Raw genomic sequence first — 19,428 nt, 5'->3', positions numbered from 1 at the left:
AATGTTTTTGCCCAGCCTTTTACTTTCAGCCCCTCTCAGTATCATTTTACATGGATCTCTTATATCAGGATGTAGTCAGATTTTGCTTTGCACTCTAATCTGAGGAGTTTTTTTTTTTTACTAAGTAAATTTATGCTAAGTAAAATATTTACTAAGTAAACTTAAACAAATTACATATTTTGTGTTAGGTTATGGTAGTTGATGTTATATTTTATGTTGAAATTGCTTTTTTGTGTGCTTAAAATATTTTATATAGGCTATGCCATCTTTTTTCCCATTTCAGTGGAAAAGACTAGGAAATATATTTTTGAAAATCATGAATTTATATTGATATAGTCAATTCAAATTTAACATTATAGGCTATCAATTTGTTTGGTTTATATTTGTATCTTTTTACTTATATTGAAAATATTGATTCTTAATAACATTACCGTAATTACTAATTTGCTTTATTTTACAATTTACATAAAATAGCTTGTAAGGCCATGCTAATTTTAATATTAATGCAAGTTCTGGATAAAGTTTAAGATTTTCTTTTTTCTTTTTTGTTCTATAACTATATGTAGTCACAATCTAACCTGTTTTAAAGGTATGTTAGAATTTCTATATGAAACCATCTGGTTCTGATGTTTGTTTGTGGATTAGGTTTTTGAACAGTTTTCTCTAAGTCTTCTATGGAAATTGGTTTGTTTAGACTTTCCATCACTACTGGGGTTAGTTTGGGTAAATTATATTTTCCTAGAAAAGTTTCCATTTTATCACATAGGCTTTCAAATTTGTGTGAATTGGTTTGTACAAATTTCTCTCAGCATCTTTTAAACTCCTGTTTTAATGGTATTTTTCCCTTATCTTATTTGTGCTTACTTTTTTCTTCTTGATTAAAAAAAATTCTCATTAACATTTAATTATTGAGGGTATTCCTCTATCAGCCATTAGCAGGAGATCTTATGGAATGTGGGATCTTGATTCAGTAGGACTCTTAATCACTTTTTAACTTCCTTTCCTTCCCCATAGGCTGCTACCCCCAAAGTCCATTGCTTTTCCAGACACTTCCCTCTGCATTTCCCAGAAGCAGTGCTTTCCGGTCCGCTTGCCTCTTGTTCTGTGTGCTTTCCAGCCCTTCCCTTCAGCCCTTCCTGCTGTCAGAGCTCTGACCTATCAGGTCTCAGACTTGTTTCTGGAAGTTCCCACTTGGTGTGGGGCCTTCTCCTGAAGGAGGGTGATGAGGCCTCATTGGTGTTATCTGGGTTCCTACACCAAATGGACTCCTCTGGCCTCCCCGTTTGTCTCTGCAGCTCCTGCTGGGGCTTCCTGCACCATTCTAGTCTGTGGCCAAGATCTCTTCCAGGTTTTGGTTCTTTATTGCCTGGCTTACATGTTGCAGTCTCCCCTGTCTCTGGGTTGTGCTGTAGGCATATGTTATAGGTGCTTTTAGTTGCTCTCCTTGTTCATCTGCATGGCTTTTAGGAGGTATTAGGAAGTTTGAAGGTAGGCACTCATTGTTCTTATTTGTCTAAATTTCCAGTTATCTGTGTATGTCTTGACGTTATTTTTTATCAGTTTTTTTTTTTGGCTGGACATACGTTCTTTCAGTATACAGAGTAAGGATTACCATGATTTCAGGAAAAATTTCTTCAGTTCTCTTTGAAGAGTTATTTGGTTGTATTTGCTCTGTTCTCATCTTGAGGGGTGCGAATTTTATATATATGGGCTCTTACATATTCTTTGTAGTATTTTCAAGTCTTTGTTCTTACGTAATTTTCTTAGGCTTGTCTGCCCGTTTCCTGATTGTATTTTCAGTCTTTCCTTTTTATTGTTGCTTTTATCATGACTTGAATCTGTAACAAGTTTATAGATTTTTCTCTTGTATTGCTTCTCTGAACTCTCTCCTTCAGCTCTCAGAGATCTTTGAGTTTTCATTTCAGACATGGGATGTTTGCGTGAATTTCTTTAATTTCACGAAGAATTTCATAGTTTTTTGTTGCTGGATGCTATAATTTTCTGCTGTTTGTTCTTTGACTTTCTTTTATATATTTTTTTCTTATAGTATTTTTGGTTTCCCCTTTTTTCCAGGTAGTATTTTTGTATAGCTCTATGCCAGTTTCTTTGTGATTATTACTTATTTTTTATTACTTATGTTTTAATGAACCCCTATTTTTCCTGGACTGGCCATTTTTAGAAGAAAGTGTGTGTGGGAGAGAGAAGGTGCTAGGGGCTTCCAGCAGGGAACTGTGGTAGTGAGAAGCTTAGATTTTGCCTGGCAGTGTGTTCTCCTTGAGCCATCTTAGTCCCTGAAGAGAACCTCCATGGAGCCCTGATCTTGCAGGGTTTTTCTTGTGTTTGGCAGTTATGCCTGTCTTTGGCCCACCAAGACCCACAGCTCCATAGCTAGTTACCTTCCATCCTTGGGTCCCAGCAGGTCACTCTTCTTCCTCCAACCTGGCCTCTTATCTATCTGGCTATGGTGCCAGGCAGGGAGCAAACATACTCCAGGTGTCTGTCATGCACCCTCATTGCCTGCATTCTGAGCAAGGGGACTGTGATTGACCATCCCCGGTTCCAGGAGAGCCTTGCTCTTTGTGTGCTTGGCCCAGGTTTGCAGACGCATGGGTGCTCTTAGTTTACCCAGGGCTAATTTTCAAGGCCTCTTTTTATAGTTGGTGATTTGGGATTTTAGTTTGTTTTCTCATACTTGCGTGAAAGATAGGGATTTCTTTTTATGTTTCTTGTTTCCTTTTGTTTTTAATTTGGCATCACAAACAAGAATAGGGCAGAGGTATCTTTTTGCCACTATTTGTAACCACGATTTCCACATTCTGTAGTTAAGCAGTTGTTTGATACTGTCCCAAAATTTTTAAATCTTTCGTCATCTCCTAGCGGGAAGGCATGTTTTCAGACACAGCTGGGTACTGCATCCAATAAAATACGAAGCAGACTGGGGCAGAGTTCTGATTGTTAGTGTAAGCATTCTGTTTCTCCCTTTTCATGCACATTGATAATGTGGAAATCACGGCTTCCACCTGTGAGTTTCTGCACAGGTACGTCCTCTTGGATGTGGCTGGGACAGAGAAAAGAGTGAGTGTGCTCTTTGATCAGATGGGATAATGGCGCAGCAGTTTTTCAAATGCTTCTAGTTGCTTCAAAGAGATAAATTTTCAGCTGAATGAAAACCTTCAAGGAAATATGTAAATGGATTTCTCTAACTGTGTAGGTAGGCAGTCTGGTATCCTGAAGCAATAATAGAAATAACTTTCTTTCTGGCAGGATGAGGCTTTTGTAAACAAGGATTTTTTTTTCCTTTCTTCCTCTCTTCTCCCTTTCTCCCTTCTCCCTTCCCTTTCCTTCCATTTTGGTACTAAATATGAGTACAATAAAATCATCTTGATCGTGGTCATTGGAAAGATTTTTATACTGAGATAAGAATTAAGTTGTCAGTCCTGGGATTTTAAATGCTGCATTATTCTCTTCCTTTATGCCTTTGAGAATGTGATCCTTAAACTGCTGTGTTTTTTGCATCATTCTAATTTTATATAATAATACTTGGTTGAAGGAAAGTGGTATATGCATAATTAAAACTATAACCTATTTTGAGAGTGCAAATTTTAGAACTAATGAAACTTGGAGTAACTTAAATCCTGGATTTGCATTAAGTTAAACTACAGAAATAAGTGGAAAAGCTATTTTCATTTTATTTGAAGGCATCTGCTCCCCTAGGCAGCCTCTTTGAGGCTAATTGGGAGGTGAGGCTTTAGTTTGCCCAATGTAATGCCCCTCAAGACTGAAAGGCGGCCAGGACTTTCATGAGAAACACTCCCCAGATCTTACATTTAATTTGATTTTCATTTTACACACACTTATAAAGTTGCTTGCTGCTTGCTGTAATGCTGTGTTTTGATAGAAAGCTTTCATTAAGTAGATAGCAAGTTTTGTCATGTAAACATGATTTCAAGGCAGTTAGATGGCGCTGTGAGATGTGCATTATAGGTCCATGACTATGCCGAATGTTATGCTTGGGGTCAGGTTCCAGCTCATGCTGAGGTCTGAAGGGAGTGGGTGGATGAGCCGATAGCTGGGGGTCCGTAGGTAGGTGAAAGGTAGTTTTATTCAGCAGCTGTCTCAGCAGCAGCTTACTTACACTAGCTCTCTCACACTGTTCGCCCTGTCTCAGCTGCTTAGTCCGGTGGCTCCCACACACAGCTGCATGGTCGGCTCTCCAGGGTCAGCAGCCTAACTCTTTCTCTTTCTGGGTATGCGTGAGCTGAGCCGTGTCCTGGCTTCCCGCTGTCCATCTATTAAAGCCATGTTATGGCTACATGGCTATGATAACAAGTGGAGTTATATGCCTGTGCTCTAAAGTTGCTGAGTCACTTTGGATGTTTACCTTGGGCTTTCCTCGACCAAAGCACAGCCGTGTTCCTTACATGCATATAAGGGTTCGCCTTCATTCCACCACGTGACAAGCAACATGGAGAATTAGCAATTGGCTACATGTGTCTTAGTCCCCAAACATTCATCTTGACAGCCATTCATTTCTTGTTTTCATGTCTTCTAAGATCTTTTCATACCCTCAGACTTTGCCTCTCCTAGTGATTAACAGTCAATCATCATGCAAATAACCTAATGAAAGAGTTTTAGAGGAGTTTTTAAGGGATCCAAGGTTTTCTTACATTTTAACCATATCCTAAGGGATGTTACTTTATTTAGATTAAAGCTGTGTCTAAAAATGTCTATTGGATGTTTATCACGTTTTGATTGATGGGACCACTTGGCACATGTATTATGTCTTTAATATTATATAGATATTATTTTAGAACCTTATGATAGTGTTTTAAGAAAGACATTTCTTTTTTATTAAGACAAAAGTGATCTCTTCACACCTGAGTGCTAGAGTTAGAGTAGTAGGTGCAGCAGCAGCTGTGGGAACAGGGACTGTCTTCATTGTGCAAAGGCTGCTGGCCACCACTTCCTGCAGTCATCTATGCTTATCACCCCCTATTGGATTGGAGGTAGCATGACCTGCTCCTCTCTCTCCCACAGAAATGCTGTAAGGAGTTATGAGAGGGATTTTGCTTTTACTTTTGCAGTAAACACATCACATAAACCAAAGACAGAAGCAGTACTGTGTTAATATTGTTAATTGCATTAGTTAATCTGGAGGGTCCTACTGTAAACTATGTTACTGATGATAGTCTCTCTTAAACTAAATTTTGATTTGTTTGGCTAACGGTTCAATGGCTATTACAGCCCCAGTACCTTGACAAGAGATCATTCAGAACTCTTGAAGGAAGGAATCTGGCTTAGTTTTTTGTTTTCTTTAAATAGGCCCACATGGCATCATGATTTCCTTTGAAGGTAAGTCTCCTTCCTAGTAATTACATTCTTAACTGACATGAGAAGTTTGAAGGATTAAAAAAAACAAAAAACAAAAAACACCTTAAAGCAAACCTCTGTTTTTAGAAGCTGAAACCAGAACCATGGCTTTGGCACTGATAAACAGAAGATCAGTAATTTAGGACCTGCAACTTTGTATTCTCTCCAAGTCTTCAGTTCACAGTCCTATTTTTAGAAACTGGTTTTTATGCCTGCCTGAAAAGTCTTCTACAGTAGAATGGAGTCATTTTTTTTTTAAAACAGAACTTAGAAATAAATAATTTATATGCTATAAGTCAATTCAGTTAAAAAACTTCATGTAGTAATTTACAAGGGTAGTAATACGAAGAAGGAATCAGCTGTAGCCTGTACATCCCCAAATAAGGACTAAGAATCAGAACAGTCGTGTGCGATCAACTTTAACTCTTGCAAGCTGAAGAAAAATCCACTGAACCATGTTAGAATTAAAATATTAAAAAATGGATTTGCCAGTACCAGAGACTGAATAACTTAAACCACATGTCTTTTTACCCTAGTTACTGATACTTTGAGTATATACTTTTTTACAATCATGAAGGATAATTTTATCACAAACCTAGCTTTTAAAAACTTTTTTCCTTGTATAACTTATGAAAATATAATTGTGGGGAGAACTATATATGAAGAATCTTTTTTTTTTCAGACTTTTCCTATTGTTAGTACCAGATATCTCTTTATTATCTTTTTCTTTTTCATTTCTAAGAAGTTGCGTTTACTTTTAAATTATTCTGAAGATTTTATGATGGGGACCTGTCCTAAGAATACATTGTCTTTATGTAGTGTTACTACACTGAAAACTTTGTGTTTCTGTTCCACACTGCAGATGTTTATTTGCCAGTCCTCAATAAGGGGTCTTATACTTTTATCACCTGTCTCTGGTAACAGGTAGATAGGAGATAAGGGAGGTAGCCCTCTGAAGACTTGAGCTGATAAACCTTAAAGAGCTCAAAGCTTATCAGTGGATGAAAACAGCAAAGCATCCTTTCTTAATGCAAATTTTATCTTTTTTTTTTTTTTTTTTTGAGATGAGCTCTTGCTCTGTTGCCCAGGCTGGACTGCAGTGGCACTCTCATAGCTCACTGTAGCCTTGAACTCCTGGACTCCAGTCATCCTCCCACCTCAGCCTCCTGAGTAGCTAGGACTACAGGCACACACCACCATGGCCAGCTCATTTTATTTTTTTTGTAGAGATGGATGTCTTGTAATGGTGCCCGGGCTGGTTTTGAACTCCTGACCTCAGGCAATCCTCCACCTCAGCCTCCTAAAGTGCTGGAATCGTGGGTGTGAACCACTGTGCCTGGCCAAATTTCATTTTATAAGCAACCATATTCTTAGTAACAGACTGTATTAGGAACTCATGTGGAAAATATTCCATCTCCCCAAATATGGCACAAGGCATTGTATTTGAGTTCTCTATATCTACAGAACACACTTCCTCTTGAAGACCTGAAGATACTCTTCTCCATCCACTGAGTCATTCTAATTACTGTGGATGAGACAATTCCAAATTTTCATTTAATATTGCTGGGAGATACTGTCTTTGGTTAAATTCATTTGTCTCTTCCAGATATGTGCATGAGTGTTCAAACCATACTAGTCAAATGACTGCTAAAAATAGGAAGTCTTAATTTGATTTTGTTATTTGCTATTTGTGAGTGTAAGCTTTTGTTATCAGATTAGAAGAGATGAGATGGATTGAAAATACTCTGTATCAACAAGAATGAAAAGAACTGAACATTTTCTTATCTTTGCTATAGTGGAAGGACAGATTGGTAGATTTTTTCTAGAGACAATTTTATAATATGTGTCAAATATTAAAATACATATGCCCTTGGACCTAGCAGTTCCCCCTCTAAGTACTAAAGAAATAGTAGACAGGTAGGGAATGGTATTTGTACACATTTTAGCATTACTTACAATAGCAAAAAAAGGGAAACAAATGTTTTTAAATAGAGGATTAGTTGAATTACAGCTTTTCATGCAAGGGAATATCACGGTACTATTAAAAGGACATTTCATGTTCTATTTTTATTGGCATCAAAAAAATTCACTGTATACTACTACATGAGAGGAGATTACAAAACACCGTAATGTGTATAAAATGATTCTATTTTTGTTCTTAAAATATATATGGATATATTTTTATGTCTGGTTATACACTACATTGCTTTTTACAGTGATTGTTTTCAAGGGGAAGGAGAGACTAACAGGGGCCTCTCATAGCCTAATTTGTACACTTCTGTATGGTGTAAAATGTTATATTTTCTTGTTTTGCTTCATAGTCAAAGAGAATAGTAAAGATATTTACATTCTGAAAAAGGAAAGAATATACAGGTTTGGAGTAGGCAGTATGACATTGACCTTTGCGTTGTACTTCTCTGTGGAGTGTCCTTACAGTATTTGCTGAAGCGTATCATGCACAATCTCCAGTCCATTTCATGCAGTTTGGCACATTTTCCCTGTGCAGTGAGAAGATTGCTCACGTCTGGCATCGTGATTCAGGTGTTTCCACTGCATGACAATGAAGCCCTGAAGAAGCTTGAGGACACCTGGTACACTCGGTTTGCTTTAAAGTATCAGCCCATAGGTATGTGTCAGTACTTGTTCTCTTAAAGAAGAGGAAGGCCTCCAATGAAAAGTTATGATCCAGCAGTGCGGTCAGCTCCCTTGGGCAGATATTTAGTGCTCTACTAGGCAGGGATCACCAGCTGCATATGGGAAAACATTTTGTGGGGGAAATAAGATGGGTTAGATGACCTCTTTATTCTTTTTTTTAAACTTTCTTTTTTTTTTTTTTTTGAGAAAAGGTCTCACTATGTCACAGGCTAGAGTGCAGTGGTATGATCACAGCTCACTGCAGCCTTGACCTTCCAGACTTAATCAATCCTCCCATCTCAGCCTCGTGAGTAGCTGAGATCACAGGTGTGCACCACCATCTCCAGCTAATTTTTTGTATTTTTTTGTAAAGACGGGGTTTCGCCATGTTGCTCAGGCTTGTCTTGAACTCATGCTTAGGCAATCCCTGTGCCTTGGCCCCCCAAAGTGCTGGGATTATGGGCGTGAGCTACTGTGCCTGGCATTTTTTGATGTTCTAATACTACTTTAGATCAGCTGAATCATAGGCTTTCACTACCCTTCACCAACAATACAGACAGTTCAGAGTGGCCTTCCTACATATGTGTCAGAGTTGGAATCAAACAAGTTTTTTTGTTTGTTTGTTTGTTTTGAGATGGAGTTTCACTCTTGTTGCCTAGGCTAGAGTGCAATGGTGCAATCTCAGCTCACTGCAACTTCTGCCTCCCAGGTTCAAGCAATTCTCCTGCCTTAGCCTGCTGCATAGCTGGGATTATAGGCATGTGCCACCACACCTCGCTAATTTTTTGTATTTTTATTAGAGATGGGGTTTCACCATGTTGGCCAGGCTGGTTTCGAACTCCTGAACTTAGGTGATCCACCAGCCTCGGCCTCCCAAAGTGCTGGGATTACAGGTGTGAGCCACCGTGCCTGGCCTCAAACAAGTTTTAATAAGAATTTAGTTTGACTATGAATGACTATTTTGTATTTGAAAATTTCTATTTTTGAGGAGCCAGTTATTTAGAATGAACCAAGCTATGCCACACTTAGGGCAACTAGCAGGCCAAGCATCTTTGAGGTGATTTGTGATTACCTTGGCATGAATTACTGGATCTATCCATTTTCTTTGAATATAATTATAAGAATAATTATTTATTTGGTATGTGCTGGGCATTACTTAAAATTTTGTCAATATGGATGTTCAAGTATTTTAGTCTGGTTATGTTTTTTAAGCATGAGAATTAAATTTAAGCTCGTAGATTTCACCTTTGCATTACTATCATTTTTTTTTTCTTTAAAGGATATTTTCCTTTTGATTTTGTTTAATGGTATCCTTCTAAAATAATTTTCTTTCTGTTTTCTGTTTCTGAAAACAACTATTATATAATGCTTTACCAAACAAAAATTGTTTTTAAGATCAAACTCTGAAATTACATTTTGAATTTTGTTTGTATTCTCTGAAAGGAAAAGTTCTGTTTTTGTTAATTCTGGGTCATACAATAGTCATTTTATGTTATACTTATAACTCTTTAACTTTGTTTTGGCATTTAAGTGGGAGGGAATTTGAATATTGCCTCTAGAACTGGTAAAGTGACTGTATCTGTTAGCTACTTTTTTTTTTTTTTTTTTTTTTTGAGATGGAATCTCGCTCTGTGGCCCATGCTGGAGTACAGTGGCGCAATCTCAGCTCACTGCAATCTCCGCTTCCCGGGTTCAAGCGATTCTCCTGCCTTAGCCTCCTGAGTAGCTGGGATTACAGGTACACATCAGCATGCCTGGCTAATTTTTGTATTTTTGGTAGAGACGGGGTTACACCATGTTGACCAGGCTGGTCTCGAACTCCTGACCTCAGGTGATCTGCCTGCATTGGCCTCCCAAAGTGTTGGGATTACAGGTGTGAACCACTGCTCCCAGCCTCTATTAGCTACTTCTTAGAAAGTAAAGGGAGAAAGTCGATGGTGAAGGCTAGGCATGGGGTGGTAGTGAATTTGGGGTCTCTGGGGACTGAGACTGGTGATAGCATCTGGGATACAGGCAAATCTTGAGGCTCCTTGAGATTGAAAGGGGAAAGTCATCTGCTGTGAGCCAAGTGTCATGAGCACCTTTTTTTTTTTTCTTTTTTTTAAAAAAGATCAGATGTTCTTTAACCTGATTTAAATTTGAGGTGACATCATACCTACTGTTTTCATTTACTCCTGGGTTAGGGGGAAGAATTAAGGATAGGAGAAAATCAGTTCATTCTAACTCACCTTTATAGACTACTCAAATTATCTTAAGAAAAATATGTTAACTGTGTGTTATTAACTAAGAAATAATAATGCCCACTGCCACACTTCCTCTCACCCGCTGCTTCCCACCCTAGTCCTGGTGCAGGATGCTCTTACGATCCAAGCACTCCCCATGTGGATGAGGCTGGCAAAGGATGCAGTGTTGGTGACCTCTCTAGAGTCAGTTAGCTTGTGTCACATTCACAGAACATTAGCAGTCATGTTGCTTGGACCTTCTTCCCAGTGCATATATGAAAGTGTTGATAAATGTGTTCCATGGCTGTTCTGGGAGTTCATGTGTAGAATCCTGTTTTGTGCTTTTGAATAATTTTTCTTTAGTGTATTGAAAAATTTGCCATGATACATTGATGAAAGTTTGTCTTTGGGTAGGGAAGAGCAGAATTTTGTGGATGGGTAGTCTTCTTTGAAAAGAACATTTACAACACCAAAGTGGGAGAAAAGTGGGGAGCATAAATTAAACCCCCAAATTAATGTTCAGTGGCCATGGCTGAACTTAAATTAGGACCTTGGAGATTTTGGGTAAGCTACAAGATGAGTTTTCCTTTGGGAAGAAGGTATCTACCAGGTGAGGGGAAACAGAGTCCAGGTGCCTGCAGAGCAGGCCCTGCAGCTAAGGCCTGGGTGCTTACCTGGGGGAAATGTTGGACCTACCATGCAGACAAGCAGGGTCTTTGTACTGCATGGAGGCTGGATTTACCACCACATGCTGATTGGGAAGTGAGGGTTAAATGATCCCCACTTAACTAAAAAATGAATAAGTGTACTTGAAATGATTTTTTAAAGTCTTTGGTAGTCTATACTTATGTTCTTTCTTTCTTTCTTTCCACTATAGACAGTATTCGTGGCTACTTCGGGGAAACAATTGCTCTGTACTTTGGATTTTTGGAATATTTCACTTTTGCATTAATCCCCATGGCTGTCATTGGGTTACCTTACTACTTGTTTGTGTGGGAAGACTATGACAAGTATGTGATCTTTGCCTCATTCAACCTAATCTGGTCCACGGTGATTCTGGAAGTGTGGAAGCGTGGCTGTGCCGACATGACCTACAGGTGGGGGACATTGCTCATGAAGAGAAAGTTTGAGGAGCCCCGGCCGGGATTTCACGGTGTCTTGGGTATCAATCCCATCACTGGGAAAGAGGAGCCTCTGTACCCCAGCTACAAGAGACAGTTGCGCATTTACCTGGTCTCCCTGCCATTTGTATGCCTCTGCCTCTATTTCTCACTGTATGTCATGATGATTTACTTCGACTTGGAGGTTTGGGCCTTGGGTCTACATGAGAACAGCGGGTCTGAGTGGACCAGTGTCCTGTTGTATGTGCCCAGCATCATCTATGCCATTGTGATTGAGATCATGAATCGTCTCTATCGATATGCTGCCGAATTTTTAACTTCATGGGGTAAGACTTGAGGCTTTATATTCACGTCTTACTTGCCTGTAAGAAATGTTGCCTAGATCGTGGGATTCATATAGCTGCTACCTTACAGAGAAAATAGACGTTGCTTTTGGCTCATTATAGAGACATAAGGAAAAATTCATCAGCTTTGTGAACACTGATGATCTCCATGCCATGGTTATCATAACTCTCATTTATTGAGTGTTAATTACTATGTTCTAGGTATCCTGCTAAGCACTTTATTCACGGTATCTCACCATCACCTTCTCAAGGGTACCGTGAAGTAGAAGTTATTTCACCCTTTTATGGATAAAGATAACTGATGCTTAATGAGGTTCAGACAGCAAATAATGGAGCTAGACTAATTCAGACCTATCTGTCCAAAACTTGTGCTCCTAATACTATGACATTGTGTTTCATGCCGAGGGTAAAATAGATTGAAATTGTTTCACTGGCTAGAGCCACAGAAAAAAGAAAAAATTGTCTTCATGATACTCAGCTAAATCAACTGTGACCACTTTCCTAAAATGGAGTATCTAGTTGGTGTGAGGCACTGAGGACTGCTATTGAACTCGTTGAAGGCAGGTGTTTATGGATGTATCTGTGGTAAAAAAGGAACTTGGTTATAAGTTGAAAATGGTCTTGATAGGCCATTCACTCTTTATGTATTCATTCAAACCAATGAACAAATTCACTATATTATTCCCTAGGAAGAAGTCTAGGCCTTAACTTTATGGGCCATAAAGATGTTTTAGGGGCCAGACATGGTGGTTCACACCTGTAATCCCAGCACTTTGGGAGGCTGAGGCGGGTGGATCACAAGTTCAGGATTTTGAGAGCAGCCTGGCCAATATGGTGAAACCCCGTCTCTACTAAAAATACAAAACTTGGTGTGGTAGCGGGCAGCTGTAGTCCCAGCTACTCGGGAGGCTGAGGCAGGAGAATCGCTTGAACCCGGGAGGCGGAGGTTGCAGTGAGCTGAGATTGCCCCACTGCACTCCAGCTTGGCCCACTGCACTCCAGCCTGGGCGACAGAGCAAGCCTCCGTCTCAAAGAAAAAAGATGTTTTAAATTATTTTTATTAGTTGTATAGCAATATCAGCTGTCATTTATCAAGTACTTTCCTTATGCTAATACTAGGCTAAAGTTTTATATTAGATCCTGAGAGTGACCCTGGGAGGAAGATGGTCAGCCTTGTTTTGAGGGAATAAGGCTAAGTATCAGGAGGTTAAGTAACTTACCCAAGGTTAGGCAGTGGCTGAGTAGCTGAGTTGGCGTTCAGATCCAGGTCAGTCCAACACTCTATGTGTAAGATGACATTTCTCTTCAGAACTTTCGTTTTTGTCATTTTATCTTGCTGTTTTGGGATCTATGCAGTGTTAGCTTTTCTAGATTAAGATAGAAATTTGAGTTTCCTTTCAAGTTAACCCTTGCAAGCCACATGAAACTTTACTTACAGAATTTTATTTACAGAAAACTTTATTTATTGCCCTCTTCTTTAGCGGTTACTATTAGTTTTCACTATTTCTTCTTATACAGGGTCTTTGGGTGGCTGTCTGTAGGACTGTTTGCCAGCACTTCCCAAATTTCATTGTAGCAGTAATTTAAAAAATAATTTCAGACTACAATGCTATTGCAGTACCCTGAAAAATGTGTCCTTGTTTGATGCTCTTGGTGGTAAGACATAGCTGTGATTGACAGCCTAGATCATTTACTGACTGAGGCTCTGATGTTGGACGTCTCTTCCCTCAGTGCAATTCACTTGACCTCATAACAGTGCTTTCATGTTGTTTTCTTACTGAGAAGTTACCTCTGTGTTTTAATGTTTTAGAGAATCATAGATTGGAATCTGCCTATCAGAACCATCTAATTCTGAAAGTTTTAGTGGTAAGTACAGCATTTATATACAAATCCATGTTATGAAACTGATATATGCTACATAATGTATAGGAATATGAATATGAAGAATTGCTTCTAAGTTATCAGTTAACATATTTTGTGCAAATAGGCAAGGATTGATTAATAAATATGTTTACCCCTGTGTTTGGTAGTCTTGTTACAAATGTGCATGTGATGTAAGACTTCAAAATATGGGAGTTGTATTATGGCCAATTTCCAGTTATTTAAAAACTAGACCGGGTGCAGTGGTTCATACCTGTAATCCCAGCACTTTGGGAGGCCTATGCTGGTGGGTCATGAGTTCGAGACCAGCCTGGCCAACATAGTGAGACCCTGTGTCTACTAAAAACAGAAAAATTACCTGGGCATGATGGCGCAGGCCTGTAATCCCAGCTACTCGGGAAGCTGAGGCATGACAATTGCTTGAACCCAGGAGGTGGAGGTTGCAGTGAGCCAAGATGGTGCTGCTGCACTCCAGCTTGGGTGACGGAGCGAGACTCTGTCTCAAATAAATAAATAAATAAACAAATAAATAAAATAAAAAAAACTAACGGGCCAGACACGGTAGCACATGCCTGTAATCCCAGCATTTTGGGAAGCTTGAGGCAGGTGGATCACTTGAGGCCGGGAGTTTGAGACCAGCCTGGCTAACACAGTGAAAACCTGTCTCTACCATAAAACACACAAAAAATTTGCCGGGTGTGGTGGCACCTGTAATCCCAGCTACTGGGGTGGCTGAGGCAGGAGAATTGCTTGAACCTAGGAGGCAGAGGTGGCAGTGAGCCGAGATTGCACCACTGTACTGCATCCTGGGTGACAGAGCAAGACCTTGTCTCAAAAAACAACAACAACAAAATAACCACTTTTTAGACATGTTTCTGTTCTTTTCCTTTTGGTGATTTCTTTGAATGTTTTGCTATTCAGCAATCGTTCCTGTCACCACAACCTGTATAGTGATGGAACATTACATTAAAAAAAGGTTTTTTTTTGGTTAAATTTCCAAAGCTCAAAAAGTTCCCAGCATGTTTTGACAGGTGGGAGGAAAGAGACAGAGAGAAAGCAGTATGTAACCTGCTTGCTGTTTGTGTAAAAGCTGACATGTTATGCCTTTATGCCTCTTTCCATAATAAAGAAGTACCAGCTTGAAAACACCTCATTTATCAGGGGTTTACCTCAGTCATCTGTAACATAAGTGAGAATCAAGAAAGGTGCATGAAGAATCCTCTGAACTTTCAACTGGAATTGATTTAACACAGTCCATGTACTTTACTCCCAAGAGAAGGATCCAGGCCCTCTTTTAGAATCTCTGTTCTAGCCGTAGAAATCATTCTAAGAAGTTTATCTATCTGGTTTTTCGGTCCTTGAAAAATCAGAAACCACCATCATGAGGTGTTTAGATTTCTGGAAGTAGGCAAACCTACAGAGGAAGAACAGGTAAGGAAATGAAAACCTGTCATAAGAGATAAGAATTCAACAACTGGGCATTAGGAAAGCAAAAAGTAGCCCTACATATCCAAAAGACTTCGAAGGCCTCCTTCACACTGTGAAATGGCTGATACTTAGAATGTTGGTGCTAAATCCGCAAGGAAGTTCTGTTCTGTGCTCTCTGTGTAAGAAAGTAGAGAAACATGGGATACATTAAAAAGTTCATTCAAAAAGGTTATAATAGGAGGAGGTTTTTCCCTCAGAGGTAAAAACATTCCGTTTGTCTTGAAGACTTCAGTTATTTGTGAGACTTTATTATTTTCTGATGATGCCAGTTACAAGGTAACTGCCTTGTAAAAAAAAAAAGCCATTAGTTAAAGTCTTCTTCCTCCATGGTGCTTCTTAGGCCTTTCTCTTCCTTTTCAATCTTAAGGGGATGGTGTTTCTTAGCCTTCCCAGGCTTTTGCTTTTCAACTTCTGCTCTAACTTAGCACCCCTGTCCTGTGGCAGTATTGATCTTACTACTCACTTTCTAGAACGACTCCCCATCTCCGCAGTAATTAAGCACTCACACCTGTACACATAGCAGCTGTTGTCTAAGTGATGCTACTGGGTTGGAATAGTCAGCATGGGGGCTGGGAGGCAGAAAGGAAACCCACTGGTACCTGGGGTAAGCTATAGGTTCTTGAGCAGGGAACTCCTGGAAGAGATGGCACTTTTTGTGGGAGGATCCCCTTAATTGGTACTTCCCTTCACCCAGCCTGCTTCTGTGTATCTGGCAGGGCAAGGGAGTTCATGCTCATGGTGACAAAGATGCTTCCCAGGCCAGACTGGTTGTTATAGCCTCCCAGTTACCTGCTGTCTCTCTGTAACAGAGAGAATCTCAGGTCCATAGGCATGAAGAGGCCTCTTGTATTAGGCCCTTGTGGCAGGGCCCCCTTTGCCAGTGTCACCCAGCTGCCCCACTTACTTTTGATGGGGTTTCCAGGCATGGGCTTGCTGTGATGGGGTCTTTCTTGCCAGTGCTTGCCTGGCCATCCTGGGATCTCTCTGTGGAGTAGGGGAGTCTCAGGCCCAGCAAGGAAGAAGAGCACTTCCCCAGGAAACTTATTGTTAGTGAGGGGGTCCTCATTGATTTCCCCTTGCCGGTTTAGCAGGGCTCCCCTGGCACTGACAGAATTCCTATTCAAATGTGGGAGGAATGAGCCTGCTTGGGCTACCTGGGTTGGTAGGTTGGGGTTGGGAAATGCCAGGCCTTGGTCTCCTCCTTCTGTTGGGTGGCGGAACTTAAGGTGTGCATGTGCTGTGTTGTTCCTTCAGCTCTGGGTTCCTAAACCATCTCATCTTCCTTTAAGCATCTTTCACAGTTCTCCTTTGGTTGCCTTGTTTGTTATTTCCAGAGTTTGTTTATTTAATAAGGAGACATGGGGAGAAACAAGTCTTCTCTATTGCATTTAGACTGGAAGTCTCTCATTACATTTTTAAATGCTACATTACAGTTGTAATAAAGTACTCTAAAGCAGTGTTTAACACTTACCTTTTTTTTTTTTTTTTTGGCAGTTCAACTTTCTCAATTGCTTTGCCTCACTCTTCTACATTGCCTTTGTCCTGAAAGATATGAAGCTTTTGCGCCAGGTGAGTGTAAATAACAGAAAAATACCATTTTTTTAGGTCATGGAGGTGGTTTTCTATCTTTAGATGCTGTAATTGGCTTCAAATTATTTTTACAAATAAAACTCTTTTAAATTTTGTATATTTTTAAGCAAATTCTAAATAAAAAGTTATTAGGAATCACATTGTGTATTATGCTCAGCTGAAATGAGTTGAACCTAAGCAACCTGAAAAATTAATAGTATAGGGCAGTAAAATCAATTATATAGTTCACCTCAAAGCTTGTAAGCAACTCTAACAGCAAAAATGTAGTATTCATTAATCGAACTGTTTTGTGTGCCTTGGGTGGGGATGATTGGTGTAACCCTAGGTCTCATAAATTTAATTTTTAAATTAATAAGTTGTTAAACTTTAGAGACCAGTGGATCCTATGCAGTGCTGTATCTTTTCTAAAGTGTCTGACATTGATTTTGGTGTGTTGTCATTTCTGGATCACATGATAACAATGAATAATAAATTAAGAACTAATTATTGATTCTAAATTCTCCTTTTTATATTTGAACCAGTTATAAGTAAATGGCTGTTTTTTTCCCAGTTTTAATATTCTGAGATTGTTGGTGAGCAGTCTCAAAGCCTAGACTCCACTTGTTAAAAATTATTTTTCAAAATAGAGAACGTTTAAAGTAATACATTTGGAATTGATGAGTTGGATGTACATGTAATAGTGGTCCCATGTAATAGTGTATTAGTCGAATGTGACTTCTCATTTCTTCTGCTTTAGAGAGTCTCCTTTATTTAGCAGAAAATAGGGGAATGGAGGAGGACTGCTTAAAAAAACAGTTGTAATACCGCAAAGGTGGAGTGTGATGGAAACACTCATATCTATCTGAGAAAAGTGGAGATTGATATATCTCTGGAAAGCAGCTCTCTTGACAGCTTTGCCAAGAACCTTAACTCATCCCTAGTAAATCTTCAGAGAGGAGCAAAGATTCATGCACATAGATATCCAAGCGCCAGCATTATAATAGCGAAAATTGGGAGTAATGCTTAATTCAACAGCAGTGTACGGGCCAAGTAAAAAAGAATTTTTAATGACATGGGAAAATGCTCACACATATTAAGTGATAAAAGCAGTAAACAAAGTTGTATCCATATAGGATAATTATGGTTTTATTTTTATATATGATTGGAAAGAAATATCCCAAGAAATAGCAGTGGTTTTGTCATGGTTGTGTAATTATGGGTGGCTCTTTTTTTCTATTTTCTTTTTTTTTTAATTAATACATGCCTAGTTGTACATTTTTATGGGGTACATATGCTGTTTTGTTACATTCATAAAATGTGTAATGAAGGCCGGGCATAATGGCTCATGCCTGTAATCCCAGCACTTTAGCAGGCTGAAGCAGGCAGATTGCTTGAGCCCAGGAGTTCAAGACTAACCTGGGCAATGTGGCGAAATCTTGTCTCTGTCAAATATACAAAAAATTAGCTGGGTGTGGTGGCACATGCCTGTAGTCCCAGCTACCTGGGAGGCTGAGGTGGGAGGATCACCTGAGCCTGGGAGCTCCAGGCTGCAGTGAACTGTGATCGCACCACTGCAAAGTGAGACCTTGTCTCAAAAAAAAAAAAAAGTGTAATGATCAATCAAGGTATTTAGAGTATCTATCACCTCAGGTATTTATCATTTCTATATGTTGGGAGCGTACAATACATTATTTACACACCCACCCAGCCTCTGGTAACTGTTGTCCCACTCTGTCTCTATGAGATCAACTTTTTTAGCTCCCACATATGAGTGAGAGCCTGTGATATTTGTCTTTCTGTGCCCAGCTTATTTCACTTAACATAATGACCTGCATTTCCATCCGTGTTGCTGCAATTGACAGAATTTCAGTCTTTTTTATGGCCAACTAGTATTCCATTGTGTATATATACCACATTTTCCTTTTCTGTTTATCTGTTGATAGACACTGAGGTTGATTCTGTTTCTTTATTATTAAGAATAGTGCTGCAGTAAACATGGGGGTGCAGGTATCCCTTTGATATGCTAATTTCTTTTCCTTTGGAGAAATACCCAATAGTTGGAATGCTGGATTCTATGGTTGTTCTATTTTCAGTTTTTTTTTTTTAGATGTCTAAAACAAAAAAAAAAACTCCATACTCTTTTATATAATGTCTGTATTAATTTCCATTCCCACCACCAACAGTGTTTTTAAAAGTTCCCTTTGTTGCACATTCTTGTCAGCATCTGGATTTTTTGGGTGTTTTAATAATAGCTATTCTAGTTGGAGTAGGATGATATCTCATTGTGGCTTTGATTTCCATTTCCCTGATGATGAGTGGTGCTGAGCATTTTTTCATATACCTGTGGCTATGTATATGTCTTCTTTAGAGAAATGTGTATTCATGTCTTTTGCCTACTTTTTAATGGGATTATTTGTATTTTTGCTATTGTTTGAGTTCCTTGTATATTCTGGTATTCTAGGTATTAGTTCCTTATCAGATGCATAGTTTGCAGATCTTTTCTCCCATTCAACGATTGTCTCTTCACTGTGTTGTTTCCTTTGCTGTGCAGGAGCTTTTTTCTTTTCTTTTCTTTTTTTTTTTTGAGGCGGAGTCTCGCTCTGTCGCCCAGACTGGAGTGCAGTGGCGCAATCTCGGCTCACTGCAAGCTCCGCCTCTCCGGTTCACGCCATTCTCCTGCCTCAGCCTCCCAAGTAGCTGGGACTACAGGCGCCCGCCACCTCGCCCGGCTAGTTTTTTGTATTTTTAGTAGAGACGGGGTTTCACCATGTTAGCCAGGATGGTCTCGATCTCCTGACC

At 39.4% G+C, this 19,428-nt stretch overlaps 1 protein-coding gene across 2 annotated transcripts in view; it reads left to right on the top strand.

Annotated features, from left to right (window-relative positions):
• ANO10 (anoctamin 10) overlaps positions 1-19,428 on the top strand; it is a 261,033-nt gene that overhangs the window by 29,421 nt on the left and 212,184 nt on the right. For both annotated transcript variants that reach the window (XM_033212250.1, XM_033212251.1), the window contains exons 5-8: positions 7,877-7,996; positions 11,104-11,673; positions 13,502-13,557; positions 16,555-16,629. In XM_033212250.1, the coding sequence (XP_033068141.1) occupies positions 7,877-7,996; positions 11,104-11,673; positions 13,502-13,557; positions 16,555-16,629 (821 nt within the window). The remainder of the gene's footprint in view (positions 1-7,876; positions 7,997-11,103; positions 11,674-13,501; positions 13,558-16,554; positions 16,630-19,428) is intronic.

Source organism: Trachypithecus francoisi, unplaced genomic scaffold (assembly GCF_009764315.1).
Source record: "Trachypithecus francoisi isolate TF-2019V2 unplaced genomic scaffold, Tfra_2.0 Lachesis_group0, whole genome shotgun sequence".
NCBI lineage: Eukaryota > Metazoa > Chordata > Mammalia > Primates > Cercopithecidae > Trachypithecus > Trachypithecus francoisi.
Note: the sequence above shows the minus strand (reverse complement) of the source record. Positions and strands in the feature narration are given on the sequence as shown.